We start from the raw sequence: 12,034 nt of genomic DNA, 5'->3' as shown, positions 1-12,034 counted from the left end.
GACAAGATAGAAGTACTTGTATTAGGACATTGGTGCTGGGGAAAGAGGGAATGTGATGAGGAGGAAGGAGGGGCCAGGCTGTGAGGATGCACATCTGGCACAGAGTTGTCTAATCAGTGGGAGAGAGCGATAAAGGAGCAACTGGAAGCACCAGGGAGAGAGAGAGATAGAGAGAGAGAGAGAGAGAGAGACGCAAGTGTGTTTTATGTTTGTGCTACATTTGTGCTATGTTTGTGTTCTGTTTATTATTATATTTTTCATACATGTTCAGCACGTTCTCACCTCCTCCTTGCCCATCTTTGAAGTTTGTTACATTGGTGCAGAAACCCAGGAAGGAGGAGTGTGACAAGGAGGAGGGAGGGGTCAGGCTGTGAGGATGCGTGCCTGGCACACAGTTTTCTAATCCCTGGGAGAGTACCATAAAGGAGCATCTGGAAGTACCAGGGGGAGAGAGAGACACACATGTGTTTTATGCTTGAGCTACGTTTGTGTTATTTTTGAGTTCTGTTTATTATTAAACTTTATGTTGATGTTCAGCCGGTTCCCACCTCCACCTTGCTCATCTTAGGAGTTTGTTAAATTGGTGACGAAACTGGGAAGGAGGAGGGATGCGCTGTGGGAGAGCCCTCGCCACTGTGGGAGGATCACGGCCATGGGGAGGACTGCCATCCACTGGGAGGCGGAGGAACTACCACCATCCACCTGAAAGGGGAAGAGGGTGCCGTCCGCCAGGGGATGGAGGACCTGCTGCCATGCGTCAGATAGGGGAGGAGCCAGAGCCGTCCACCACAAAGTCCAGTGCCATTGCCTGGCATCGTGGGGGATCGCTTCACAGCTGGCTGAGAATCAGATAACAACGTGTCTGGGAAACGGAGAACCCTTTTACTTTCCTCCCTCTTACTCTGCCTCTCCTGCTTTCTTCCTCCCTTGGTTTCTCCTTTTGCTCCCAGAATGCTGGGCCGGCCGGTTATCTGATGTAGCTAGAAGGGCAGCATTGCTCATCCCAAAAGGAGGAAGGACAGTTCTGGCACTGTCTTTGCTGTTGACTACACATACTGAGATACCTGTGATCCTGACGCTTCTGCTTTTATGCGGCATCACATGCATGCTGTGGGCGCAGGAATGATAAGACCAGTAGGAGCAGTCATGTTTCATTTGAACAAACACGGCTTGCTAGTACATACAGTAGTTCTGCCGGGACATATACTATGTACAGCATATATACTTTCTCCAACCGAACGTTGCTGTTTCTTGTACTGAAGCCCAAGATCTGCTTGTGCTTGGCCAGTAGATTTATGGACCTCTCTTAGAACCGTTTTGCAACAAGCAGCAGAGCACATTAAACGTCGTCGAGCGTACACTGACAAAAACTGGAATGGGTCGTCAGTTAGATTTAAGAAAAAATATTATGTATGGTTTACATAAAAATATTATGTAGCTTATCAAAATGTGATTACATTGCTTATGCAAAACCTAATTTAAACAAGTTTCTAATTAGATTAAATAATGTAAAGTTAGTGTTATAACTATTGTATTTAACGTAACATGATTAAGGTGTGTGAGAGAATAGTGCAGCAGTAACCTGGTTGTTGCAGAATGCCAGCAAACAGGAAGTGACATGTCGATTCGTCTGTGCATGTGTAAATATGAATGTCCCACCTCAAAGTAGTGTTGAATGAATTCCATTTACTCCTTCCTTGCCAATGGAAACTTTTGTTCTTTTCTATGATTTAAAGTTTCTATTGAAAAAAATAGTTTAAAGTGAACACATAGGTCCATAATTCAAGTCTATTGTACAATACCTGTACTGTGCACATGCCAATAAATCATTAATAATTCAGTTAGTAATGGTATTTTTACATGTTTGGCATGTGAATTTGATTTAATTTAATTTACAGTTGAAGTTTGATCATTGATGCAAAAATACATACATTACTGTAGCACTCGGTTTTATTTTGTTTCGCTTTATTGCGTTTAGACAGTTTTTTTCATAATTTTTCTTTTGATGGAAATATTGTATTAAGTAAAAATTTTAATACGTTGTAGCTATATATGGCTATGCCGGTTTTTGTTTTTAAAAAAAAAAAACTTTTGTATTGAGTTCCACCTCAGTACAGTGGTCTACTCATTGGTAATGCTTAGATGATCGATTGTCACGTAATGTAGGCACAGGACAGAAGCAAGTTAAGGTATGGCAGTTTAATCAAACAATACGGAGTACAAAGGATCAGGCAGAAAACAAAGTCCATGGCAGGCTATGGTCAGACAATCAGGCAGACAAGCTAAACAAGGCAGAGTAGAGAATCGAGGTAAACAAAGTCGATAACCAGAAAAGCAAACACGAGATAGGGCTTGGAAATACGACAGAGACTAGGCAACTGAGCGTAATACTTCACGAAGTCATAGTGTTCAAAAGGTCTCTTATATAGCGTGGTTATGAGTGCTGTGAATAGGATGCAGGTGTGCATGATTAGAGTGAATGTGAGTTTTCTGGGAATTGCAGTCCATGGCGGCCATGTTTGTAGGCCAGACAGGAACTTGGCTTGGGAGGCCTTCTTTTCGACCTCGGACAGGAACTTGGCTTGAAAGGTCATCTCTTCAGCCTCTCACAGGAACTTGGCATGGGAGGTCGCCTCATTGACCTCAGACAGAAACGTGTCTTGGGAGGCCGTCTCTTCAACCTCGGACAGGAATTTGGCGTGGAGGGTCGCCTCGTTGACCTCAGACAGGAACGTGTCTTTGGAGGCTGTCTCTTCAACCTCGGACAGGAATTTGGCGTGGAGGGTCGCCTCTCGACCTCGGACAGGAACTTGGCGTGGGAGGTCGTCTCTTTGACCTCAGACAGGAACTTGGCTTGAGAGGTCGTCTCTTCAACCTCGGACAGGAACTTGGCTTGAGAGGTCATCTCTTCGACCTCAGAGAGGAACTTGGTGTGAGCAGAGCTTGGGTTGGCCGTCTCTTCGACCTGGGACAGGAACTTGGCTTGAGAGGTCATCTCTTCGACCTCGGACAGGAACTTGGCTTGGGGGGCCATCTCTTCGACAGCAGACAAGAACTTGGCATGAGAGGCTCTCTTTTCGACCTCAGACAGGAATATGGCATGGAAGGTCGTCTCTTTGACCTCGGACAAAACTGGGACAACAGGAAACTTAGCCATTGTTTCTCGCCGGGTTTGGGGTCTGCTAAGCTTGCAAAATAGATCTGGCAGTCAACAAGAAAATTTTCATGGTAGCCTGATAACCCATCATACGGCTCTAGGAGATCTATGACAGTCCACTGAGGAAACTGGATTGAATCCACAGCTGGGACGCTTTGCTTGGTTTCCCTAGCGTGACGTCTCCTCCTATTTCCTGCTGCCTCCATGTTATGGGCGAAGTATTCCGTCACGTAATGTAGGTGCAGCACAGAAGCAAGTGCAGGTATGGCAGTTTAATCAAACAATAAGGAGTACAAAGGATCAGGCAGAAAATAAAGCCCAAGGCAGGCTAGGGTCAAACGATCAGGCAGACAGGCTAAACAAGGCAGAGCAGAGAATCGAGGTCAACAGAGTAAACAAAGTCGATAACCAGAAAAGTAAACACGAGATAAGGCTTGGAAATACGACAGAGACTAGGCAACTGAGCATAATACTTTTCGAAGTCATAGTGTTCAAAAGGTCTCTTATATAGTATGGTTGTGAGTACTGTGAATAGGATGCAGGTGTGTGTGATTAGAGTGAATGTGAGTGTTCTGGGAATTGCAGAACTACAAACATGGCCACTGTGCAGGATAGGAAATGTAGTCACTGGATTGCTATGATATGACATTGATGATAACTAGAGATGCACCGATAATAAATTTCTCAGCCGATAGCGATAACTGATATTTCCAGTGATATAGGCTGATACCGAAAATCGATACTGATAATTTTGCCTGTTATGCCTTCTTTTAAATTAATAATAATTAATTCCACAGTTCTGAAAAAAATGCAAATAAAAACTTTATTCTTTCCATTTCAACAAGTTGTTTCACAGTAACTGGTCTCATAAACAGAAAACACATTACTCAAATTAACATTAACACTAGGGATGCACCGAATGTTCGGCAGCCGAAATTATTCAGCCGAAAATAGCAAAAAAAGCATTTTCAGTGTAAGTAAGTGAAAAGGTAGAATAAATTTGACTGAACAATAACGTGTTTGATGACGCGACCAAATAGCCTAGTAACCGGAGTGAGACCCACGAATGTCACGACCTCAATGAGGGGGAGCGCACATGCATGAGCTACGTGCTCTTCAGATGTTGACGGAAGTTTACTGTGGACACGTGTGTTTGTTTTGTTTCTGTTCCAGAGTATTCTGTCACGTCACGAGACGTAAGGGAGTAGAGTACGGAAGCAGGTAAAGACGTATTTATTTAAGGGCAGGCAAACAAATCCAAATCATAATCGTAAAACCGTAGTCAAAACAGGGTCGGGCTATCGGCAAACAGGCATAAACGGGGCAAAGCAGGAATCAGAGTCGCGGTCACAGAAAACAGGGTCAAAACACAAAACAAGAAACATGAACTAGTACTACGGACTGGGAGCGGAAAAACCAGCGGGGACTAAATGGACTAATCTGTAGTATAAACTAACTAAATCTATCAAGGACCATAATATGAGCAATGTATCTAACTATACTATATCTACTATAATACTCCGCGAGGTGTACAGGGACGCAAGCGGTATATATCCCCAATATAATCAGCCGTATATAATCGAATATAATATATCGAATATTTTTTTGCACTCTTTGTCAATGCACTTTTTAATGCACTTTTTTGTTGTAGGCTACAGAGTGCTACATTCTTTCAGCAGTCAGTTATAGGCCTAACATCGGCTATTCAAGCGGGGCTCAAAGATGACCACATCAAAATATTTTTATTTTACTAATTTATTTATTTAAAGTTATATTGTGCCTTGTTGGTAGCCTATGCCTGCTGGAATGAAAAAAAAAATGTTCAGTGTTGAATAAATATTTTGAAATTGTTATTTTTGTAATTGATTTTTTCTTTGAAAAGCAATACAAAATAGTAAAAAGCACATTTTGACTATTTAATTTATGCAGTGGTGAAAAAAATGGCAAAATAAATGGAAAAAACGCAAAAAAAACATGTTCGGTATGTGGCCTTCGGCTTTCGGCCAAGTTTTTCATCATATTCAGTTTCGACTTTGGAGCATCCCTAATTAACACATTATAATTTCTGAAGATTAAAGTAACAATTCTCAACTTATTGAATGTTATTAATTCATATTAACAGAATTAAGTGACTGAATTCTAAAAAACCTCTTGTTAGGCTCACATTCACTCACCACAAACAAAAGCATTTCTACTTCATCACTGAACATCAAACTGGTAATATACTAAGTACTGCCTAATTTAATCTTTTTTTTTTTTAGATGATATTAACTCATATTAACATTAACTGGATATGAAATACACTACTCTACAAATAAAAAATTTTCAATTCATTTGTGCAATGTATACTTTTTGTTAACCCACCTTCATTTAAATCTTTCAACCGTGTACTGGCGCTTTAATTCAGCACGAGCAGCGAGCGAGTAGCGTGGGGAAAAAAAATTAGACTCTACACCAAAACTCCCGTTTAACTGCTGTCCACTTCCGGTGTAAAATTTTAGCAGTGAAGAGCGTACAAGCTGCAGTTTTGTCATCATTCCACACAAGAGACATCATCTTTACACACAGCATGAAATTTATGTGTTCCCGCCCTCTTTTGATTGACGGGAAATAATCGGCCCTGATCATCGGATGGAAAAATTGCCTTTATCGGCCGATATGATTATTGGCCGATACATCAGTGCATGTCTAATAATAACGTGACAGAAATGACATAGAGGCAAAGTGATCCAAAGTCACCATTGTTTCTGCAGTGAAAATACCCTCCCCACACTTGGTAGATCAGACCATAACCTCATCTTGTTAACCCCTCAGTATGTTCCTGCAGTTTAAAGACTCTCCACAAGGATTCTGAGGAGGTAGACTCAGGAGGGTTGAAAGTGCAAATGTTTTCATCTATGTTTACTGCATTTAAACGTTAGAAAATCTATATTTACTGCATTTGGACCATAAAAATACCATTCCTTGTGTAAATTTGATGTCCAACAAGAAATATTTGATCAAAATGTATATTTTAGTCTAACTTCTCATTTCTCTCTTGTCCTCCATCTCTTTGCCACGCATGCAGGTACATCTTTAAAGTTTAACAGCGACTTGGTTGCTGTTATGACATTTGCGAAATGGAAATATGCACATTACTATGACTTCACAATATTTACAGAGTATATAAAATAAGAGTAAAATGTAAGTTATGCATTGGAGAAACACATCTCTTAAGCGCATTAAAAAGCACAGGCACTGTGCTGTCTTGTTTTAGATTTTCAAATGTCTGTATTACTCAATATTTGTGTCCATTATTAGGCTATTTTTTATTCATATTTCATTGTTTTCTCGAAATCACAACATTAAACACAAGGTTGGTAGGAATATTTTAAAAATGTATTTCGTTAGTTATTAATCACTTCATACAAAATATTATCAGTAACAAAATCCAAGTATCACAATATGAAAGTAATGTAATTTGATTTGGATTACTTCAAGGGCACATATGTAAATAAAGTCAAGAGAAAAATGAATCTAAAATACTAAAAATGAGCTAAAGAGAAAAGGATCTAAAATACTTTTACTTAGAGCTTATTTTAGAGCTTAAAAGATGTTTAATGTTTGGATTTGTTTTAATAAAATAAATAAATAAATAAATAAAATATCACTGTCCCTGATGTAACATTACATAACAAAAGCTAGGGTTACCATATTCTGGTTTTCCAAAAAGAGGACAATTTATTTATTTATTTATTTATTTATTTTTTTGGGGGGGTCTTAATAGTATTGAAAACAGTGTTACTATGAATGCAGACTTTAATACACTGCAAAAAAAAACGCACTATTAGCATCACATAAATATATATAATTAAAATTGGTTTCACTCTGCCCACATTTTAAAAATTTTCCTACATTCTTTTGAATGTCCATCAAATACACATTTGAATGACTATCTATGCTAATACGGATACGTGAAATATGTGATAACTTGAAATAAAAAATTACATCAAATGCCCATGGGCATTGTTTCAACTCAGGACAGCTGTCATTTGCTGCTATTGTCAAGCAACTGTTTGATGCCACAACAGCTCTTCACCTTCATGTGTTCGCTGAGGCTAATGTTTGGAAGGTAGGAATTTGTCCAATAGCTGCTGCTGCAAGCCATTTGTAATCGACCAATTGTTGTCCGAGAAGGCGGGAATTACAGAGATGGGTTAAAGCAATGCAAATATGCGCACACATGTCGCAGTATTAGACCGTAAGCACGTCATAATGAAACTAAAGCCGAATCTCTGATATTTTCATAAGTTTATAAATCCAGGTTGTACGCTTTTTTAAGGTCCAAAAAAGAGGACATGTCCGGGAAGAAGAGAATGTATGGTCACCCTAATAAAAGCATTTTTGAGAACAATTTGGGTTAGTTTCTACCAAATTAATTTCTACCAAAATTTATTTGCGCATGCACCAGGAGGTTGCTCATGTGAGCCACGACTAGCAAGAGAGAAATAGAACTATAATCTAGCAGCTGTCTAAATTGTGTTATGTCAAAAGCTTAATTTATTTGGTTTTAAATGTAAAGAAAAATTGTAATCCTGATTAATATTCCCATTTTTTACTAAATGTATCTGTAATCTGATTACTTTTTTTGATGTAAATTTAATGGATAACAGTTACCAGTTTTTTGTATCTTGATCACGTAATGCTATTACATGTATTCCGTTACTCCCCAAGCTTGATTAAACATGCAGTTAATAAATAATCATACACTATCAGAGAATAATGTGTTAAATATATAACGTAATAATCTATAAGCATAGGCATATTTAAAGATTGATTCAAAACTAATCGTTGCCAAGTGGCCAAGAGCAGTCTGATCTGGCCTGGACTTTTGTGTTCACTTTCAACCAGTTTTTTCAATAGTGAAACTTCAAATCTAAGAAAAGAACAAAAGATTCTATTGGCAAGAAAGGAGAAAATTGAATTAATTCAGTGCTAATTTGAGGACACACATTCATATTTGCACGTGTGCAAATGAATCCACTTTCCACACGGGGAAAAAAACTCATAGATTCCACAATCTCACCTGAATTGAATCAAACCACAGTTGCTGGTATTCTGCAACCACCACATTACCACTGCACTAATCTACAACACGATAATTTACATACTATAGTTATAGTACCTGTACTATGTGAATTCGTAATGCTCACTTTACATGGTGTAATCTTGAAATTAGAAACTTCTTTAAATTAAGTTTATCATAAGAAATGAAATCCTATTTTGATGAGAAACATAATACTTTTATGTAAACCATACATAATATTTTTTCTTAAATCTAACCGAACACACATTCCATTTTTTTTTTGTATGCTATGTTGAGCTACAATATGTTGTTCCGCCTGGTGGTTATTATGTGAAGTATCAGCCCAGACTTTGGTTGTTAAGGAGTCCGGCTTTGGGGAAGAAACTGTTACACATTCTGGCCGTGAGGGCCAGACTGCTTCAGTACCTTTTGCCAGACAGCAGGAGGGTGAAGAGTTTGTGTGAGGGGTATGTGTGGTCATCCACAATGCCGGTGGTTTTGTATATGCAGCGTGTGGTGTAAATGTCTGTTATGGAGGTAATATGGAGACTCCGATGATCTACTCAGCTGTCCTCACTATGCGCTGCAGGGTCTTGCAATCCAAGATGGTGCAATTTCCAAATCAGGCAGTGATGCAGCTGCTTAGGATGCTCTTGATGCTCTGTGTAGAATGTGGTGAGGATGGGGTTAGAGTTGGGCTTTTCTCAGCTTTTGTAGAAATTAGAGATGCTGCTGGACTTTCTTGGCTATGTAGCTGATGTTTAGAGACCAGGTGTGGTTCTCCACCAGCCAAATACCAAGGAATTTGCTGCTCTTGATGATCTCCATGGAGGAGCTGTCAATGAAGGGTGGTTGCTCCACACTCTCCTGAAGTAAACAAATTTTTTTTTGTTTTGTCTATATTCAGAGACAGGTTGTTGGCTCTGCACCAGTCTGTTAGCTGCTGCACCTCCTGTATGTACGCTGGCTTATCGTTCTTGTTGATGAGACCCACCATGGTCGTGTCATCAGCGAACTTGTTGATGTTATTCAAGCTGTGCATTGCTGCACGGTCATGAATCAACAAAGTGAACAGCAGTGGACTGAGCACACAGCCATGGGGGCCCCAGTGCTCAGTGTGGTGGTGTTGGAGATGCTGCTCCCGATCCTTCCAATCAGGTGCTGAGGAATGATTTTGTTGAATGCTGAGATGAAGTCTATGAACAGCATTCAAACTTACTTGTCCTTTTTGTGTAGGGGTGTGTGGGCCAGATGGAGGGTGGTGGCAACGGCATTGTCTGTTTTGCAGTTAGAACAATATGCGAACTTCAGGGGGTCCAGTGAGGGGGCAGCAGGGTCACGATGTGACTCCTAGATTAGCCTCTTGAAGCACTTCATGATGATGGGTTTTTAGTGCAACGGGACAGTAGTCATTGAGGCAAGACACTGAAGAGTTCTTCAGCAAGGGGATGTTGGTGGTGGCCTTGAAGCATGTTTGAATTGCTTGTATTTCCATATTTGAATTGCTTGTATTTCCTCATTTGTAAGTCACTTTGGATAAAAGCGTCTGCTAAATGAATAAATATAAATGTAAATGAATGATGGCACTGCTCTGGAAGGCATGGAAGATGTCAGAGAGAACATCCGCCAGCTTGTCTGCACATCCTTTGACCACTTTGTCAGGACCTTTGTCTGGTTCAGCAGCTTTCTGTGGGTTGACTCTGCACAGAGTTTTCCTCACAGGAGCTGTGGTTAGACACAGCATTTTGTCAATGGGAGGAGGGGTGGTCTTTCTCGCTATCACATCATTATGGGCCTCAAACTGAGCTCAGATGTTGTTCAGCACATCTGGAAGGGAGGCATCACTGTTACAGTGAGGTGATGATGTCTTGAAAGTTGGTGAATGCCTGGATGCCCTGCCACATGCACTACTGTCCTTGAAGTGGCTGTGGATTCTCTGGGCGTGTGTGTGCTTTGCCTCTCTGATGGCCCGGGACAGTTTGGCCCTCACTGTTCTCAGGGCCACCTTGTTACCTGATCTGAAGGTGGAAGCTTGGGTCCTCAGCAGCTTATGCACCCTTGCAGTCATTTATGGCTTCTGATTGGAGCATGTTGTGATAGTCTTGGAGACAGTGACATCTTCAATGCACATGTTGAAGTAGTCGGTCATTGATGCCGTGTATTCCTCCAAGTTGGTGGACTCACCATCAGTTGCAGTCTCCTTGAACATGTGCCAATCAGTGTGCTCAAAACAGTCCTGAAGAGATGAGATGGCTCCTGCTGGCCATATTTTCTCCTGCTTCAGAACCAGCTAGGAGTGTCTGATGAGCGATCGGTATGCTAGGATTAGCATAACAGAGATGTGGTCTGAGATGGTGGCAAGGCTCCTCCAGGTATGCACAGGGGATGTTTGTGTAAACAAGATCCAGCATGTTCGCCCATCTCGTTATAAATTCCACATGCTGATGGAATTTAGGCAGTATTGGCTTGAGATTCGCATGCTTGAAATTTCCGGAAACAATACAGTCCATCAGGGTGTGTATTCTGCAATTCACTAATAGCCCCATACAGTTCACAGAGCACCTCCTTGACATTAGCACTTGAGGTAGGGGTATACACTTCAAATAAGGACAGTGGTGACTTCCATTGGTAAATAAAATGGTCTAACAGTCACAAACTGAACCAGCAACAAGCAGTAACTAGAAACTAGCACCGAGTTCTAACACCATTCCATGTTGATGTAAACACACAACCCACCACTGCAAGCCTTATCACACAGTGCTGCATATCTGTTGGCATGAAACAAGGTGAGCCCATGTAGCTGAATGGCAGCATCCGGAACTCTGTTGCTGAGCAATGTCTCCATTATAACCGAGATGCTGTAGTCTCTAAACTCATTTCTTGAGGCTGTTTTGTGTTTGGGAAAGCCTAAGGAATCAGTGGGGCGAAAAAGCAAGAAAAACTTTAATTGGTTCCTTGTTGAGATATGGACCAAACCTTGTGCTATTGCACCACCATCAGGCTTACACTATATGGCCAAAAGGATATGGAGACTGAATGGGCTTTCCCACAAAAGTGGAAGCACGTAATTGTCTAGGATGTCTTTGTATGCTGTAACATTAAGATTTCCCTTCACTGGAACCAAAGGGCCCAAACCCGTTCCAGCATGGCAGTGCCCCTGTGCACAACTTAGGGAGGACTAAATCCGGAATGGGATGTTCAACAAACACATGGTTGTGATTGGTCAGGTGGCCACATACTGTTGGTCATATAATCTATATGCGTCCCTTCATGTGCCTGCATAATGAGGGCCATACTGCCCCTTTCCTCCAAATTTTATATTTCCATGACTTATGGTCTTCCATACCATATTAATGGAGAATCAGAACAATAATAATAATAAGACGAAAATCCTAACAAAAACAATAGGGTTCCAGCACTGCATCAAGCGGTGATCCACAGGGCCGAAGTGATCTTTAAAAATATTGGGTGAATTGATTTGTTGTGTCTGAAATCAAATAGGTCAGGTCAAGATCAAATTATTGTATTTTACTGCATTAATCTTTGTTACATTCTGAACTGCAAAATTAGAGTGATATTTACTCAAGTTATTAGTCTTGTGTAGGTAGCAGTTCACTATACTCTTTCTCACAGATGTTCTTGTTCTTTTAATAGCTTTGAGTACATGACATTTCTTACATACTTTGGAAATAAACAAAAAAATCTGTGTTTGAGTTGGATTTCTTGCTCACAGATAAACACAACTGATATGTTTAAGATCTGTATGTATAAATATAAGTATGTACAAACATACGAGGGACATGTGTGTCTAT

General features: G+C 40.5%; 1 protein-coding gene across 8 annotated transcripts in view; it reads left to right on the top strand.

Moving 5' to 3' along the window:
* baz2a (bromodomain adjacent to zinc finger domain, 2A) overlaps window positions 1-12,034 on the top strand; it is a 103,581-nt gene that overhangs the window by 79,003 nt on the left and 12,544 nt on the right. The window contains exon 26 of one of the 8 annotated variants that reach the window (XM_053686473.1): window positions 569-12,030. The exons of the other annotated variants lie outside the window; for them this stretch is intronic. Within the exon in view, the coding sequence (XP_053542448.1) occupies window positions 569-706 (138 nt within the window). The 3' untranslated portion in view covers window positions 707-12,030. Of the gene's footprint in view, window positions 1-568; window positions 12,031-12,034 lie in introns of those variants that run through there. 8 annotated transcript variants of the gene reach the window in all.

The sequence above is a fragment of the Ictalurus punctatus genome, chromosome 15 (genome assembly GCF_001660625.3).
Source record: "Ictalurus punctatus breed USDA103 chromosome 15, Coco_2.0, whole genome shotgun sequence".
Lineage (NCBI taxonomy): Eukaryota > Metazoa > Chordata > Actinopteri > Siluriformes > Ictaluridae > Ictalurus > Ictalurus punctatus.
This window is presented reverse-complemented; position numbering and strand designations above follow the sequence as displayed.